The 20,095-nt window shown below is 40.9% G+C and overlaps 1 protein-coding gene across 1 annotated transcript in view; it reads left to right on the forward strand.

The window, feature by feature from the left end:
- gabra3 (gamma-aminobutyric acid type A receptor subunit alpha3) overlaps positions 1-20,095 on the forward strand; it is a gene marked incomplete at its 3' end in the record, with an annotated part of 69,114 nt that overhangs the window by 4,264 nt on the left and 44,755 nt on the right. Inside the window, exons 2-3 of the mRNA XM_080748746.1 lie at positions 12,997-13,217; positions 19,820-19,902. Of these exons, the coding sequence (XP_080604872.1) occupies positions 12,997-13,217; positions 19,820-19,902 (304 nt within the window). The remainder of the gene's footprint in view (positions 1-12,996; positions 13,218-19,819; positions 19,903-20,095) is intronic.

The raw sequence follows: 20,095 nt of genomic DNA on the forward strand, positions 1-20,095 counted from the left end.
TTATGGCCCCAGTATTGTTAGCAAAGCATGAAAACAGAGCCAGTCAAATAAACCTTGAAAAGATCTAGATATTTCCACAGCTCCTTAACAATTTTGCTGCCATTTTAAACATAGCTGTAGTAAGCAGCTCTGCCAAATTGTCCTTACCTTTTAACGTGGGCACGCGCACGCATCGTGCACAATCTATGCGCGACTCATCTAGTAGACGTGTAGACTCGGTGACAGCTTTCAAATAAAAAACCCCCCATTGAAATAGACATATCCGTTGCCACGCTGTATCCCTGCTTATCCGCCAGTGTTTACATGAAAAAACATTGAAAAAAGCCAGCTGTGCGCTATGGTAACACGTGGACACGTTCGCGCACAAAACGCACGATATGTGCGGGGATCATAATCCAGGCGTGTAGAGACTGGATCAAAGTTTCCAAACGCAAAAATCGGATCGAAAAACGAGCTTTCCATCGGCGAGTAGATTCCTCTTCTGTTACAATGTAAACCAACGGAGGCCGGACTATGTCCCAGGCGCAGACCGGATACGGAAAGCTAGATCCGGTCCAGACCGGAAATGACTGGATACAGTTAGGGGGGCGGGCCTAAAGAGCCAGAATCAGCGAAAATCAGCGATAATACTTTTAATGATTAAAGCTAATTAAACTTCCGGGATCGGCGGGCATGGCACCGCGGTACAGCGGGAAATCTCCGGTTTCGACGGGGATCGCAGAGTATGAGTTAATCAGCAGATGAATCCATGCTTATGCTTATGCGATCTAATTTATTTTTATTTCAGTTGATTGATTGAAGGGTAGACCCCCATAAACAATAACAGATGACACCAAGAAGCAATCACACAGCAATCAACATTACATCGACAAGATAGACACATGATGGCTCTCACACCATTCCAGATCATTCTGTTGCACATGACTCATGATTGGATGCACCCAGTGTTTCTGTTTTCAACAAGCAACTGAACCTTAAAATCATCCTCAATGCTTGATGTCTCGATTATGTTTAAACTTTCTGCAAAAGGAATAGAATAATACTCAGTGCTCAAGGTTTCTGTGCTTGGCATTTCTTTATTTGGATGATGGACTAAACTAATGGATGCGAAAAATAGGGACTGGATGTACAAGACCCTATACTCTTTTATTTTTTATTTTTAAAGATTTGTTTTTTGGGCTTTTTATGCCTTTATTTGATAGGACAGTAGACTGACAGGAAACGGGGAGAGAGAGACAGGGAATGACACGTGGCAAAGGTCGTCCGGATCGGGAATCGAACCGGCGACGCCAGCAGGCATCATAGCCTAGTATGTGGTATGCGCCTTGACCACTAGGCCAGCGGGCGCCCAAGACCCTATACTCTTAGTAGCAGATCAACAAGTTCACAATATGTTGTGTACAGTAGTAGATGAAGAGATTTGATGTAGGGATGAATAAAGGAGGGCACTTTCAAATCCGAATAACTTGTTTTTATTTTACCAACTTTTCAACACAGTAAAAGGTCTTCAGGGTATATGATATATGATATATCGTAGATGTTGGTAAAATAGAAAAGGTTATTGCATTGTGCGAGCTGTGCGACCTCCTTTCTTTGAAACAGTTTATCTCCTGTGGTCAGCACTTCCTCACTACTGGTGTATGCCCATTATTTGCATCATATACTCTAGTCTATACCCTACATTGTAAAACCATGCGTGTCAATTAGAAAGAGTCCATCTTATATTTACAATGGGCTTATTGCCGCATCCCACTTCCAAAAGATTCACGCCCCCTTTACATCGACTTCAACTCATAGGTAGTCGCATAGGTAGTCGTCGCATAGGTAGTCGGTAGTCGTCAGGACGTAAGGAATACCGCCCATAACCCTATGCTGTCCGCTCATTCGCTAAGCACGAGAGAGAGGAGGCAACAGGGGAGGGGGGGCGGGCAAGCGAGAGAGAGAGAGAGAGTGAAATTTGACACCACTGTGTTTGCATGTGCGCTGCTGCTGCTGCCTCCACAGTGACTGCAGAGAAATAGCAGAGGCATAACAGTCACTTCTCTCCAGTGCGTCCGGCGGAAAGTTTTTTAGTAAAGAAGCGGGCGTGGACTCTAGATGTGAGCGGCCGAAGGCCGCGAACCTCTAGTTTCTACACGTTCTTCGATACTTCTTGTGCCTCCATCATGTTGTCTCCCTCTCTGCTTTCTTACTGTCTAGACTAGTCTAGCTCAATGAAGAAAATATACCAACGGGAATGGTAAGGGAGTATTTTCTAGTCCCTGGGGAGGGGAAATTGCTTTTACAGGTTCACCCAGCAGATCGCTCAGATGGAGATGTTAGGGGTTAAAAGTCTTGCTCGGGGACACTTCGACACATAGACTGAGCAAGCAGAGGGCCCAACCGGTAACTCCTATACCCACTCAGCTACAGTCACATAGCGAGTATTACACAGCACAACGAGGAGTATTTCTTGGTGTATTGCAGCACATGACCTGTGTAAACTGTAGGTTACCAATGACAAAGTGATCCTATCAGATGTGTGCGGTGAATTTCTCAAAACTTTTAAACTGTATACAAATGACATTAATGTCATTAAACTCTCAGGGAAAAATGCTGTATTAAGGATATTACATAATTTCCCCTGCAATAGAGGACGTCTCATACCCCGGGCATATCTCCACTTCGTGTCTTGCATACCCAGTGGTCCAATTACACCGTTTCTCTGTGACATCATGTGACCCAGAAATGTCTCCTCCCCTCTCCGACTACCCTAAGGGCCAGTTGCTTTGCCGTCACACGAGGACACCCCAATATGCCACATCTGTCCTCGCTGTCCCTCTATAGTACTACAGAGTGAAACTCTGAAAGTTTCTGAGTTAAATTGACACTTGGGACTTGGCTGTCTACTGTACCGTGGTGGAACTGCTGTGTACAGCAGGGCCGCGCGTTCATACATCAGCCTTGGAGGGACAGAGGAATTGCGGCCCGCATTCCAAAGAAACACCACACAAGGGCATTTCACTAATCAACCCCCCTTTTAATGAGAGATGGTGGATGAAAGCTAATTGGTTAAATTAGCCGGTTTGCAATGCCAAACCCGAATAAACTTGGACCACGATTGACCCGCGCTGTTGTTGTATAGTATTTGACCATGGACTGGGGACTGGTCTTGTAATGCAGGAGTCATCACCTTCCAGGGTCTTCCTATTCATAGCTGAATAGGTAGAGAGCCCGCCTCGCAAGCAGAAGGTCCCAGGATTGAGCCCCCTGTGCTCCCCTGTGAGAGGCACCCAGCTGCTTGAAGCTGACTACTTAATTTCCCCTGTGGGATGAAATTGTTCCAATTAATTATTATTATCATTACTGAGAAATCTGATGTGCAAATGTAGTTAATGATTCTCAGAATGGCATGATCATGCTGCTGCCTAATCCTAGTTTTTGTGTTGTACAAAACCATTGCGGTGGAAACAGTGGTATAACCTACAGCAGGGGTGGGCAACTTTGATGATGGCGAGGGCCTCTATATTTCCACCTTCACTCCAGAGGGCCACATATTGCTACGTCCTACTTTGTCATTCTAGTATCTCATACAAAAGAAGAAAAAATAGCAGATCTACAAGCTCAAAACGCATCGCAGCGCGATGCATTTTGAGCTTGTAGATCGGCTATTTTTGCTTCTTTTGAATTGAAATTCTGAATTATGTTTTTGTTATTTTTTTAATTGGAATCCTGAATGTAACATTTTGATTGAATTTCAGACACATTTAGTTATATACTCATGTTAACTTTATGAACCTAAATACAAAAACATTGGACATAAAAAAAAAAAACATTTTAATACTACTATACTAGTCATTAACACATCGGACGCCCACGTGGTTTTGATGTCTTAATTTGCTGGTGCCCATGGCAACGCGTCAAACGCGCCATTTTACCTACCGGCGAGAGTACTGGCGAGAAAAGTTATCCGATTAAATGTAATCCGAGTATGTCCTGTTTATTTCGCGAAAATCTTTTCTTTCAGTCAGGACCGTTTTTTATCATTTCTAAGCCACAGTGTTTGTGTTACGGCATGTAGAAGAGGCTGCCGTTTTGAGAAAAACATGAAAAAAGGAAGAGAATCCGGAGAAAACAGCATTTTTGTGCAGCCGCTAAACAGGAAGTCAACGAGACACACAGCACGTCCGGGTGACGTAATTGCGCGCTGCATGTTGGGAAATGGAGTTTGTTTCATCACCGCGGTAGCCAAGTGCAGTAGCTACAGTACAGTATAGTTTACTGTACAACGCGTCAAACGCGTCGTGGGCCTCCAGCGACATCAAAGAAATTGACTTGTAGACACCACGTGGGCATCCGATGTGTTAAGCTACTAATATAGACTGACGGAATTAAAGAAGGTCATGTTTGGAATTGTAACAGCTGAAATCAATAATATATCAGTATTCCAGTATTAACCTGGGGGCAGCATGTGGCCCCCAGGCCGCCAGTCGCCCATGTATGACCCACAGTATAATCTTTTCATTAAAAAAAAAGAGGTAATGATTTTCTTGCTTTCAATGTGTTGTTCCTGTGTAGCTACTCTGTGTCTGACAATAAGTGAATTGAACTGATTACCTCGTGGCTTGTCAGCCGCATCCACAGAATGTGGGTTATGGTGTTGATGGCGGTGCCTTGAAGGGAAAGAGAAGAACGTGCACATGCACCTCCTTTTGTGTTGCACACTCTCTCTCCATTACCTGTCCGCCCTCTCTCTCCCCGTCTTTCTCTTGTTCTCCTGTCTCTGTGAAGAGAGCGTTAGTGTTACCCAGGTCTGCATGACACGCTAGTGTCTTGATGGATCTGATGAAATACAGGGCTATTTGCTGCGTTACAGGTAGCTTGCCGAACCTTGCTTTGACAAACCTGTCAGTACTAGTCTAAGAGGTGACCTTGATCTCACCAATTTCTGTTCACATTTCACATCATTGAAACATGTTACCTTGTCTTTTTCTATCTACGAGAGCTCATTACTGGCTTAAGGATGTAGAAATAATATGTCAACCTGTCTCGGATTGATCTTCCATTTTGCATTCATGTTTCTTTATTTCTATTCTTTTTGAGCGGTGGTCACAACGCTCCTATACGTGGCCGTGTGTGTGGGTCTGTCTGTCTGTCTGTTTGTCTGTCTGTCTGTATGTCTGTCTCCGGGTATGTAGCCTGCAGTAACCTTTTCTGACCACACATGTTAAGGGAGGGGCGCTGTTGCACACACACACACACACACACACACACACACACACACACACACACACACACACACACACACACACACACACACACACACCACCGCTCAGTTCACACGAGTGTGATTTTTTATTATATTGTAAGACAATCCTGGTTTAATTAATTGTCGCTATAATAGCACCACCATGAAATAGGAAGGTGTGCAGATGCAAGTTGTTAAGGCTATAACTATCCATTAGGGGTGTAACGATATAGTAACTGTATCGAAATATCGTTTTTAACTTAAAAAATCGAAGTATATCGAAATGAAAACAGCTAAAATCAAATTGTATCGTTTTATTTTGTATCGTATCGAATCGGCAGTGCAAAGAATTGATTGTATCAATACTGTCTACTTGTGCATTGTATTTAGCATTTTTAAGAAGAACAAATGAAAAGGAAGGGTTTAATTACTTTTCCTTTCCATATAGCTACACTGGTCTATCGATAAATGTGTATAATCTCTGTGTTCATGTCAAGGTGCAGGTTTTGTCAATATACAATGTCCATGTATTTGGCAGATAATCACTATGTTTACTTATTTATATCCATAATAATACATGTTTCCCTTAAAAACCTGCACTATCCACAACTTTCACACAGATTTAATGTCTTTGCTAAATATTTACTATGTCGATTTTAAATCATTGAATCGAATCGTATCGTATCGCCATGAATGAACCAATATCGTCCATGTATCGTATCGTTAACCATGTATCGTGCAATGTATCGAATCGCTATTAAAATGTATCGTTACACCCCTACTATCCATGTATGCCCTACCACATTAGTGCCACAACAATTCAAAATAAATAAGGTGATGCCAAACACTGGAGTGGGGAATCCTCTCATACTTGTTGTCCTCCTGAGCAGAGATAATAGAATAGGTTTTTCTGTTGTTCGACTGTGGGGGGTTAGAGTCAGGATTCAACCTCAGTCATTTTGTCCTTGCTTGGGGGCTGGCTGCACTCCAAATTAATCATTTTTCTCTTTCCCCTTTTCTTTTCCTTTTCTCTTTTTTTTTTCCCCAGGACAAAAACAAAGCAGGCTGGACTATTAGAGCTAAAATTAAAAGCATTGTTTTGGATTCCCCGTTCTGTCTCGGAGGCACACGTGATTCCCTGTGGAGAACAATAATGTGCCGCTCTCATAACACAGCTCGCAACTTTTCTCCCAGCCAACAGGCAGCGGTGGAAGATTATACTCTGATCATTTTTTGCAGTAGCAGTGTTAAATATACTCTGTTAAAAGTAAATGTTCTGTATTAAAAACCTTACTTGAGTATACGTCAAAATATACCGTACTTGCCAAAGTAAAAATACTCAACATTTTCAAATAGCCAAAATATAACATAGTCCTTAAAGGGATATTTCACTTTCAAATAAAATAGAATGTCCCTCTAATGCGTCTTTTTTAAAATGTATTTTTTTATGTTTATTTTGTATGAAAGTGAAACATCCCTTTATGTAGCCTATGTTTTGTATTAATAACCTAAATCTGCAAAGTAACTACTGAAGCTGTAATGAAGCTTAAAAAAAATGTAAATACTCACGTACAAAGTACAGTAAAAGGACCTCAACATGTTACAGTCTAAATGTACTCGGTTACTTTCCACCCCTAACAGCGTGATTCATATTCAGGCGAGCAGCTATTTTAAATGTCGCATAGGGCACGGCCTCTTTGAAAAACAATTTGCATCTTATGCTTCTATATTGTGTTGCCATAGTTACGGATCATTAAGTCTGTCTTACAAATGTGTGTGTGTGTGTGTGTGTGTGTGTGTGTGTGTGTGTGTGTGTGTGTGTGTGTGTGTGTGTGTGTGTGTGTGTGTGTGTGTGTGTGTGTGTGTGTGTGTGTGTGTGTGCGCGTGCAGTGCAACGCGGGCTTCCCAATATATCTGTCATTACTGTTTCTAAGCATTTGATGTATTGATGTATTACCTTGCAACTATTGCAAATCACTCTGGATTAAGACCGTCTGCTAAATGCCTAAATTGTAAATTGTCAGCAACACTTTCAGACTCCGTTATTGACCCATTAATACCAGGAAGCATACTGTATATATATATATATGTATATATATATATATAGGAGACGGATTCGATAGATAGGTAGGTAGATACTGTAGGCAGATAGATAGATAGATAGATAGATAGATAGATGCATCAACTCGTCACATTCTGAAATGTAACTCAAGCAAGGGCACAATATTTTGCAAAGGAAGAGCAAGAAAGACTTCTAATTAAGGCATTCATCAAATGTGATGAATGCCTCAGTGTAATGATCAACCATTACAGTGATCATTACAGTGCTCAGAGAGGGAAATTGTTCTCAAGAGCCAGGCTGCATGTGCAATGAGAGATTGTAATACTTTAAGGCCCCAGGAGCGACTGCTGGCTTAAATCCCACAAGGTCTTCTCGGCTCTTCTTAACTCCCCAATTTGGTTGCCCTTTCAGGTCTCCTATTACTCCATTTCTATGCAAGAGGAATGCTAGGAGCAGTGGACGGCCCACTACTATTACCATCTTTTTATAGTGTATAGGCTTTTAGCTGACATACTTCTCAGACCAATGACAAGATATACAGAGAGACAGACCGACCAACCAACCAACCTGTATTTAATCCCAAGGGAAATTCACCATTCAATGTCATTTCAATGTGAAAATCATACAATGAGCTTTTATTATCCCGTGGTTGTATTGTGTGGTTGACCCTTGTGGTCACTATTGACGCCTTGTGAGACTGGTGGTAATGTACATCACCAGCTTCACAAGCAGCCAAATGTCAGCACAAGGCACACGGGTCAGAAGGCTACAGTATAGTGACTGAATCAATACACAATGTTCCATGTAATGATGTTGCATTGTTTGAGTGGTTTATGCGTAGGCTTGATGGCTGCATTCCAAACCCGAGGTTCAGGCGAGGTATTCTTGGCCATAGCCACTCATTTTCCTACAAATGGAACTCCAAACCTGATCCCTCATTACGAGATGCTGTTGAATGGATGCTCTGCTCTGTGTCCTCCGCTGATGAGAAATCAATCACCCCATCCCTGGAGGAACACGGCTGCTGTCTGAAACAGACTGTTTGGCCTTGGGTGACGAATGGCTATGCTGATAAGATAAGATTGCAGATGAGATAAGATACAATCATGTGAGATTAGATCAAATGTTTTTTCCCCCTTTTTTATGTATTTATATATATATTTTTTTGTTTTGAGAACATGGACCTACGACGAAGAGTTATTAATTCACGCCTTCTCGCATCAAACCTGATACATAATCTTTCTCAAGCGCCATGTTGTACAACACCTTTTCACCAAAGCCAATTCAGGCTTGAGATAACACAGCATAGTATAACAGCCAAATCATGTTACTGTACATGCACCATATGGCATGTCGCCTACAGTGGCTTCCATTCCTCAACAAACTGCAGCACATGTAAGATGCACATCAATCTTTCTTGTGACTATGGAGATTGCTTTGGTGTTTATGCGTGGCGTCTAATTCATTACCACCATCTCAGTGATATAATTAACATAGATGAATGACTTAAAAGGGACACGCTCAATTATTAACGGAGCAATGGAAAAACTAATGGAAGTCAGGGAATACTTCTGAGAAAAAGAGTGTGTAATAAAAAAAAGAATAGCTATACTTTTACGGTAAGATGAAAATGAAAGGGAAGGGACTTGAACATGTACAGTACAATACTCCAAAGAAGGACCCCCAGTTTGATATGCATTAGGGACCCCAATCTACACTATAAAGTTCTCAGTGTTGATTTAAATCTGAATGTGTACAAATCCATTTGTTTCCTAATATAGGCCATGTACTGGAGATAGGGATCTCCGGGTGGCAGAGGTTATGTTTTTGCCCCTATCCACGTGTCCGTCCCTCCGACTGTCCGCGGCTATGTAATCTTGGACACCGCTGGAACAATAAGCCCTTTTGCAAATCCCGCCCCATTCTGCCCTGTTACTATGATAGGACATTTGACCCTGGGCAGATTGTTTTTATAGTGGCAGTGAATGGGATTTTTTTTCCCTTCATAGCCTCATTACAGCTATATAAAGTACCAAAGGAAAAACATCTAGGTGATATTAATAAAAAGGGAAGACAAAGGTACAGTAGTTACATTGCAAAACAGGGGGTTTACCCGAAAATATATGTTTTAATTTGTTTAATCCCAGTGGGACAGAATCCTCTTTGCAGATTCTTTTATAGTGGTAGTGGATGGGATTTTTTTCCCTTCATAGCCTCATTACAGCTATATAAAGTACCAAAGGAAAAACATCTAGGTGATATTAATAAAAAGGGAAGACAAAGGTACAGTAATTACATAGCAAAACAGTAGTTTTCCCCCCGAAAATAAATGTTTTAATTAGTTTAATCCTCTGGATCAGAAAGAGAATAGACCGCGCATTGCATCCTGGGTAGGAAGAGGACAGAACTATAATCCTAACCTCACATAATAGGCTGGCTTTTTGTAATTCTGCCCATTTAAAATATATGTACCCAATCGTGACTCTTAGACCATTGATATGGTCCATGTGAACTAGTTTGTTGAAGCTTATTCATTATGATGAGCGAGATCACGGCCGAGATCGCGGCCGTACCGGGCGATCGCCGTGTCGCGCACTGCGGACAGTTTTGAAAGCCACATTTAACATTCTCCACTGCACAAACTCCACCCCCGATAGCAAAAAGTGAATGTTTTTTTCTGGTTGGCCAGTCAGGGAGTCTCAGGGACCAATCAGAAGGCTGACAAACGGTCTATTGGTCACACTTTACATACCCATTCCCAGTAGGCCATTAGAACATTCCACCTCAAATTTCTAATCAGCCTCATAATGGTGATATAACTTAGCATTTTGAACCGTAGTAGGTCATAAAAGACAAAACAAAACAAAACAAAAAAAAAAATCCATGGAACAAAATGCAACTTATACTATATATAGGCCACGCCCATTTATGCCTAGCTGTATTATCCTCGATTTAGAATTTTCACACCTACTCAATTCACACAAAACCGTGGGCTACACGTTATCTCTGGATGCATGTGATGCACATGTAGCATTCAGATCTTTCACATTCCATTCCAATTGGGTATGATTGGATTCCAAATGTTGTGTTATTTTAAACAATTAGTGTGATGGGTCTATTCTTTACACAATTACAACAACAAAAGAAACAATGCATATCAAGAACGCAATGTCCAGCAACAAAATGGAATCGCATGTTGAGGAGCCTCAGCCTGGCAGAGATATGCATTCTGAGGATCACACGTCTCTATTGTGTCCCCTTTTCTTGCCGTGTAAATTTGCACATACCAGCATTTCCTCCACTGCTTTTAACCATTAGGACTAATATATTAGGAGCAGTAGGCAGTGCCAGTGGTGGAAAAAGTACTCACATTTCTTACTTAAAGTTATACCATGTAACTTTTTTTATAAAACAAATCTTAAAATTGTCCTAACTGTTAAATCGCTAAAGTTTTAGAACCCCCACTCTGTTATTTTCAGCTTCTGAAGCCTTCTCTTTATATGTTTTCTATGAGTTGTGAGGGGGGGAGAATTTCCCGGCAAAATGATGTCATCTCCCACATGATACACTACCGGCCAATCACAGTGCCGATCATACACCACCGGCCAATCACAGCGAGTCTTGCTGTCTCTAAAGGAAGTAGCTTCCCTCAGCAACTGTGTTCACATTGGTGAAGGAATCTTGCTTGCTACTCCCTCAATTCTGGTCTAAAAATGATGGGAGACGGCTCTACGAAATCGTATCGGCAAGGCGGAGGTGCTCGCGACGGCCGCGGTGGTCCGCGGACCCCCGTTCCGGTGGTCCGCGGCGACTCCGGCCGAAAAAAGCAATACCGCTACTGACCACTAGTTGAGCAGCTTCCACAGTACAGCTTTAAGTATCAATACTGCAATCTAGAAATACTCTGTAAGGGTGCACCCACACCAAAGTACCTATGAGAGTGGATTCCCCATTCCGCCAATGCATTTCAACTGAGAATGGAGCGTTTTTTGCAGAAATCCTCATGAAACCATTCCATTCCCATTGAAATACATGGGCGGAATTGGGAATCCACTCTCATAGGTAGTAGGTACTTTGGTGTGGGTGCACTCTTACAAGTAAAAGTCCGGAATTCAAAATGTAATTGAGTAAAGGATGAACGTGTTGGCATCAAAACTTACTTAAAGTACAAAATGTTTGAAAATAGCAGATCTACAAGCTCACAACGCGTCACGATGCGACACGTTGTGAGCTTGTGGATCAGCTATTTTCAAATGGGCTAGATAAAGAATTGTGCTCAAGTGGTTAATTTTGTGTTTTATAATTATTATAATTTATATATGCAAAGTAACTAGTAACTAAAGTTTTCAAAAAAAATGTAGTGGAGTAAAAGTACAATACTTGGATCCCAGATGTAGCGGAGTAGGTATTGGAAATACAAAAGTAAAGTACAAATACCTCAAAATTGTACTTAAAGGAGTAGTTCACCACTTTTCAACCTGTCTTCATATAATAGGTCCTCACTAATGTTCATGATAAAATATCACCATTTTTTTCTACTCAGTCCAAGTCTCCTAGGAGAGCTGTGGGAAGTTCAGAATCCATCGTCTTGTGACATCATCATTTTCCCCAAAAAATATTTAATCAATATTTTTGAAAAGAATATTTTGATTTTTATTATCGCGAGAACAATGGCTTCCACTTTAAAATTGCAACTTTTCAGGAATAGAAAGCCTGCAGTTTCTATAAGCTGGATTGGCAATCGATGATGTCACAAGACGATGGGTTTCTGACCTGCCCACAGCCCTCCTCTGAGAGAAAAAAAAAAGAAAAAAGCTATTTTTGAGTGAGGACCAATTATATGAACATAGGTTGAAAAGTGGTGGAGTGCCCCTTTAAGTAAATGTGCTTAGTTAGTTTACACCACTGGTTACTGCAGCAGCTGGGGTGTAGCTAGGGGTTAAGTGTGGTGCTCATGTACTGTACACTTTTCACACACTGGGTGAGCCAAGGGTCAAACCAGCGACCTTATAAATCCCAGATGCCCTCCCTACCCATTCAGCTACGGTCGGATGCCCCAAATTATGAACACTAATGCAATTTTCCATGTCATAGATTGAGTAACACACATTTCTGGTGATGTGTTTGGTTCTTTGATTTCTCCCAAGATTATGTGCTGGCCTGCTTTGCTAGGTGACGGCGAGATCTAACAAAAAAGAAAATCCCATTGTGTGTGTTATACAATGGGACTGATTTTCTGTAATCTGAATGGTTTTGTTAACGTTCCCTTTGTGAAATGGCATAATAGTGTTCACAATTTAATTTGACTGTGATTCGGTTGCGTAATGTATTCCTTGTAAACACTTTTATTTAGGCCTAGAATTATTGAATGCTTTAAGCAGTGAAAAATAGCAGATATACAAGCTCACAGTAACTGCGAGCTTGTAGATCTGCTATTTTTTGGAAAAAGTTGTGAAAATGTGTGCAAATCTTTGAGTATATGTATTTTCAAAGCAAACGTTTGTAAATCAAATTTTGCTTCTGGGTGGTCCCTGGAACGAAATATTTTGAGATGGGTGTCCGTGGCCAAATAAATATCATTTTGGAGGTCCTTCACATGAAAAGGTTTGAGAACCACTGACATAGTAGTCTCTCAAGAACAGACTAACTGAGCTCCAGTTAAATAGGAACCTCAGCAACAGACTCATAATTTCTTTCTTTCCCCCAGGAATATACCATTGATGTCTTCTTCCGTCAAAGTTGGAGGGACGAAAGGCTCAAATTTGACGGCCCCATGCAAGTCCTTCCTCTTAACAACCTCCTTGCCAGTAAAATCTGGACCCCCGACACCTTCTTTCACAACGGGAAGAAATCAGTGGCTCACAACATGACCACACCTAACAAGCTGCTACGTCTGGTTGACAATGGCACTCTTCTCTACACAATGAGGTGAGCTGTTAGTCAGCAAATATTTTACGACTGCTTAATTTATACTCTGTCGTACGTGCAACAAAGTACAGTATAAATCAGGCTTAACCCTGAAGGTTAGGTATTAACGATAACTATAAATATATCATTTAAAGAATCGTTGGAACTGGACCACAACTGTACCGGACAGTGGTGATTGGTGAACGATGTTGTTGGGATCAGTTTCAGAGCAATTTGATGAACAATTGTAACACGGACGGCCGATCCAAATCCATCCTAATTGACAGGGTGTCACATTCAACATGTTTACAGAACGTTATCGTTCATCAATTTGGATGGCTTACATCAGGGTTCCCCAATTAGTTTTCCCCAAGGGCCAAATTATGTCTAGGGTACCAAGCAGCGGGCCACAACATTGCAGGGGGCGACGGTGGCGTTCCCACTACTCCAGCGACAGTTTTCGTCGTTGTCGGGTGAAAATCTTGCATGTCCAAAACCATTCATTTGAATTTATCATTTTAGGCGTTGTGTGCTTGTAGATCTGCTGTTTTCACTACTTTTGTGCGACGGCCTTGTATGATTTGCGAAAGAACGTACAAATTTGGAGATACGAGATTTCCACCCGACAAAAGATGACGATATACTAGTGTTGTTGCTGCTCTTATACCACCATTATTACTGGGGTTGGTTTGGGCCAGACACAGGCCGCCTATTGGGGGAACCCTGGCTTACATCATCATCGTTATTGTTAATAACAAACAAACAAAGAAGATAAAAACAAAGGATGGGACAAAATTGTTAATTATTGAGGGTCATTTTACTTTAGGTCTTGGTGTTGCAGTAGCAAGAGAAAAACAACAGAGCCCTTGTAATAAAGACCAGACCTTTCCATGCTATATAGTCATTGGTCCAGAATTGTATTTACTTCATATTTGGTTTGATCACTCCGCCATGACTTTTAAATGACTTCATTATGTTTGATGCCGTCTGTTTTTGATGCTGTCCATGAAATGCATTTTTGATGGAATACTTTATTAGCAGTTTGAAAACAGAAACAAAGGCAGTACACTCAAAAAAAGAAAAGGAAAAAAAAGGATGCCACTCACTATTTTGATGCCTGTACTTTTGTGCTTCCACTCAAGGGAACATTTTGATGCGTTTACTTCTAACAGAGTATTTCTACATTGCGGTATTGCTACTTTTACTTAAGAAAACAAAAGAAATTGAGTACTTCTTCCACTACAGGAATCAGTCCCAATTTTGGGACTCAATTTTGCCTTTAATTCCTCATTTCTGCAGTGTTGCTATCCAGTGTCTCAATATATCCTTATTGTCGGGTGGAAACCTTGTATGTCCAACACCTATTCGTTTTGTATTTATCATTTTAGAAATGATTTAAGCTAGTGAAAATAGATGATCTACAAGCACACAACACCTCACACTGCGAGGCGTTGTGTGCTTGTAGATCTGCTATTTTCACTAGTTTCGTGCGACAGTCTTGTATGACGAAGCAGGGCTTTACTTTACGAGAAAACAAAACATACACATGTGAAACTCAGAGATACAAGGATTCTGCCTGACAGTGACGATATCGAAATAAATAAATAACTGAAATAACACCCACTTTCCTTTGAACCCCCACCAAACAAACGAAAAAACACCAGTTTTATTGTGTCAAGCCCACCCACTATAAATGGCGTTGGACCAGTCCTCAGGAGTCTGTCAGAACATCTCACCATCTCACCCACGGTTTGAGCATCGCTGTGTGCCGTCTCTCCCCACTTGCGGCTCTACTGCTGTTGGTCTAAGTGAGAAGAACACAGAGGGGGATGGACCGTGCACACTCAAATAAAGAATGACTTTGTGAGCTCACTGTTTGATCTGACTTTAATAATGAATTGTGGAATTGAACCAGAGAGCTGCCTGCAACGTGTCTGTCTGACTGACAGAGAGACACCTGGCAAGGAGCCGGCTGTATGTGGTACTCCGATTTTATTTTATTTTACCCATTTAGAACGGGTATACCTTATTGTGTATCATTATTTTATGCTTTAACTATTGAAAAATAGCAGATATACAAGCTCACAGCGTGGCACCGAGTGCCACGCTGCGAGCTTGTAGATCTGCTATTTTTGAAAAATCTTGAAAATTAGAATTTTGACCCGATTCTATAAGTGTCTTTTGAATCCTTCTAAGATTTTTTTGAAAAACCTATGTTTCTATGTCAGCAAATGAAATGGAGCTCAGTTAGTCTGTTCTTGAGAGACTACTATGTCAGTGGTTCTCAAACCTTTTCATGTGAAGGACCCCCAAACTGATATGTATTTGGCCACGGACCCCCATCTAAAAATATCTAGTTCCAGGGACCCCCCCCCCCCCCCCCCCAGAAGCAAAATTTGAGTTACAAACGTTTGCTTTAAAAATTCATAGGCTATATTCAAAGATTTGCACACATTTTCACGACCTTTTCAAAAATAGCAGATCTACAAGCTCGCAGCGCGGCACTCGATGCCGCGCTGTGAGCTTGTATATCTGCTATTTTTCAAAAGCTAAAGCATTCAATAATTCTAGGCCTAAATGGGTTAAGTAAAGTTGTCAGTACCACAATGTTGAAATACTCTGCACTAAATGCACTGTATTCAATATTTGACCAGAGTAGAAGTACAAAAGTATTTGCATCAAAATATACTTACAATACCAAAGTAAAAGTACACTCATTTTTTTTTGAAAGATAATAATAAATAAATGTCAGACAGATCTACAAGCATGCTGAGCTTGTAGATCAGCAATTTTTCAATTAGCCTTTCAATTAGCCTTTAAATAGCGCTTAAGTGGATTATGTATGTTTTGTAATAATAATAATAATCTAAATCTGCCAAGTGAAGTAACTAGTAACTAAAGCTGTCAAATAATGGTAGTCAAGTACACAATATATACCTCTGAAATGAAGTATACACTATTGAAAAATGGAAACACTCAAGTAAAGTGAAAGTACTTCAAAATTGTACTCACGGACGGTACTTTTGTAAATGCACTTAGTTACTCTCTACCACTGGCAAGGAGCCAGCTGCTCATCATGCTTCACCAACAGTCAGTGGAAGTGGAATAATAATACAGTAGTGGATCAAAGGAATGCCACTATGCGCACGCAATACTTTAAATAATTATACACAGTGGAAGCTATACAACGAAATCCTTTGTGCAAAGGTTTCATTTGGTTCAATTTATACTCCTCAGAGTTAAATTTACCCAGAGGATTATTTTACTGTATTATTTATGTATTTATATTATTATGGCACGTTGGCTAAGTGGTTTGGACACCTAGCCTGGTTTTGCCTCACAGGAAGATGGTCCCGGGTTCAAATCCGTCGGGGGGCCTCTCTGTTTGAATGTTCACCCTGTGCGCACGTACAGTAGGCTTCCTCCTACACAGGGTCCCCAGCTAATTTATTAAAGAGGTGGTGCCATAGTTTTGTACTCTTGCTGTTTTGTATGTGTCTATGGAGTTAACATTACTCTAATAGACCCACAGGTGTGGTTATAAAATGTAAATGTCTTTCCTGTGTATTTTGGTTACTTCCTGAAAGTTGAAAGCCTCTGAGTCAGAAGGCCCAATTGAAATACACTGATATAATGACATCATAATATCATTCCCTCCCACATGACGGGCATACAGTACTTAAAAACATAAAAACAAATGTTGAAATTTTAACACTTTTTGTACACTTTTTTCTCTTCCTTCAAGTATAATCATAATACCTAGATGCGCGGTAAACCTTTGTATTACTGATACACAGTCACAGAGCTCCATTATGTATAGTAGGCCTACATCATTGCTGTAGTGTCAATGTCCGAAACTTTTGACACTACTGGTTCTAAAAACTAGAAGTCTCGACGTGTGGTGTGATAAAAAAAACGGATGTCCAAAAAATGTGTCCAGAGTTGCAACAAAACGTAGTTTTATTCTTACACTTGTCAGACAGTCCGTCACTTATGCATAAAGAAATACATTTGGCTCAAATGGCTCTTACAATTACTTTAAGACTGAAACAAAATATGAAATGTACTACTACCAACTTTTTTTTTCAAATGTTCAATATAAATACAGTAACTGTTATCACTTTTTTAGAAACATGTTGAAACTAGACAAAAAAAAGAAAGGAAAAACCTTTCTTTTTTTGTCTAGTTTCAACATGTTTCTAAATTGAATTGGTCTGATTAATTGAATCTATCGATGTAACCAGTGATCCCTCTTTCATTAGATGAGCTTCAGAATGATATTGATTATGATGATTTATAAGATTGGTCTTTTATATATATATATATATATATAATTTTTATCCCATGATTTTGTAACCCATTTTCACCCAGTGCCAATTGCCTATGTAATCCTGGGCTCTGCTCTCCCCCTGCCGCGCCTGGGGAGACAACTGACTGACCTCATGCTTCCTTCTATGCATGAGTAGTCCAAATTGCTTCTTTTCACCTGACAGTGGGGATTTCCCCGGTTTGGACGTAGCGTGTGGAAGGAACACCTTATTCCAACCAGTTCCTTTCCCCTCCTTAAGGCGCCCCGGCTGGCCAGGGGGATGCATTATATATATAAGATTGTTCTTGCCAAATTCATTTGCCTGCAATTTCTAACAAAAAGGTGATAGAATTGCATTCTTTTCCTGGCCCGGGGTCTGGGCTCCCATGAGTTTTATTTGGCAGCAGTTCTCCCAGGGCTAAGAATAACATTTGAATTTCAATGGATTATTACAAGTCCTGTCGGTTTTCCATTTGCAACGAAAGATAGCGTGTGGCAAGGGAAGTTGCTATCAAGGGCATTTTAAAAAGCTATTTCTGACACAGCATAAAGCCAAACATGATAAGCCGCTTTCACACAGGAGGCAAAAGCTGTTTTGAAGCTGCCTTGTTGGTCGGTTCATGTTGTATGTGAAAGGGTCAGGTCAACATTTTTGAGACCAGCAATAAGTCATCTCATGAATCCTGTAGTGTACCTGACTCGAGAGCTCATTGAAAGCAGCTAATAGAAATCTGCATTACCTGCACTCAACATTCTTACATCTTCGCATTTCATTCACATTCCTCGGGTACCATCGTTAACGGGAAATGAAGTTTGCTTCTCTACTATATCCATTATTGAATCTATCTTCACATTATCCACAGCCATCTGGGTTGGCAATGCATCTGTTCCACACTCCAGAAGCAAGAAGAGGTACAATATCAAGACCAAACCGTCCTAGCCAGGCCACCGTATTTAAAGTGCCATTTAAAGTTCCTAACATGTCTTAGAGGAACACATTGCCCTTTTTTCAACTTCACTCTCCTTATATGCTCACTATTGGATGGTGCCCTTTCTGTCCTCATGTTCTGGCGGTATGAATCGGTCGAAAATGTTTCTACCGATGGCATTTGTCAGGACGAGGCCCTGCAAGAGGCGAGCCATCTATGAGAGGGAATGTCTGTCTGTGTGCGTGTCTATCCAGAGCTAAACTCCGCTATAAACCGCTGGACCAATCAATGCCTTTGTGTGCACGCTGCCAGTAGGCTATACAGAAATACCTGCACGATTTTTCTTTTCACATATGTGTTTTTATTACTTAACTCATTCACTGCCCTAGTAAATACATACCGGTACTGTACATAATACAACCACTGCCACCGATTTTCTGTTTTTCATACTTTTTCAAGTAGTCACAGAATATTTATCCCCAATACGATCGATCATTGGTAAAGAGGTCATCTTGGCAATGTAAACACAGGAGCCAGGTTACAGGCATTTCCGTGAAAAGAATTAACAGGAAACGGATTGGGATCTCATGTTGCGATGACGTCATTTTCTGTTTTCCTGTGGGACTTTGACTACGATTTTTACCAAAGGGCAAAGTCAGGAAAGGCAAGAAGCGCACCTCCTACGTTGATGCATTGCGGCGCGACAGTTTCGCTAACAACACTGTAGAGCATAAGACCCTGATGTTAGATAGGAGAGTGTGGAGGGCAGAGATCCAGGAGTCCCGAGTTGGTGTTCGCTAGACTAGACCGCACTCTCGCATCACACTGCATTGCAGTGCATCGCACATACTGTAGAAAGAGATAAGGCTTTATGTACCAGAAACCAATGAAGATTTAGATATACTACTACTACAGTACTTTTACTTGGCCTTCTCGCACTTGGCATGCCCGAGATATGTGTGTTGTTGATAACGTCAATCTTGTCCAAATATGGAGTTCCACCTGGCCTGGTGGAGATATGCGCAAAACATTGAGCGCACCCATTGAGTTAGTAATGCTGTAATGTGCTGTGTTCATTGTTGCAGGTAAATAATTACTTGCTGGGTAGCTTACAACTTATAATAATAAATATTAAAACAATCGTTATCAGTTAATGTCTGTTTTGTATCAATACAGCACCAATTCTTAACATGTCTGACCATGATTTTTGTCTGTTCATGTGTTCCTATTTGACATTTGCCATGGTGTATTTATGTCACATAAGAACAAATAACATGTATAATAGATTGTATATTGAGGTCTATCCAATGGAGCGTTGAAGTGTTGTCAATCTCTCTCTTGTCTGTTTCACCATCTCTTTCTTGTTCTCCCACGTCTCTTCCCAGGCTGACAATTCACGCCGAGTGCCCCATGCACCTGGAGGATTTTCCAATGGATGCACACGCCTGTCCTCTGAAGTTTGGAAGCTGTAAGTAAAAACGCGGATGATTGAAATAAAAATAAATCTAATCATGTGGATCTGTGGATCCACAGGGGAACGGGGTAGCTCCAATGTGGATCTCAGACTTCATGTGTCTCTCCTGTGACTTTGACATACTGCACCATTACCTTTAATAAACTAGGTTTATTACGAGGTTTAAGACACATTTTTAACTAATCCT

This window comes from Nannobrachium achirus (genome assembly GCF_963921795.1).
Source record: "Nannobrachium achirus genome assembly, chromosome: 19".
Classification (NCBI taxonomy): domain Eukaryota; kingdom Metazoa; phylum Chordata; class Actinopteri; order Myctophiformes; family Myctophidae; genus Nannobrachium; species Nannobrachium achirus.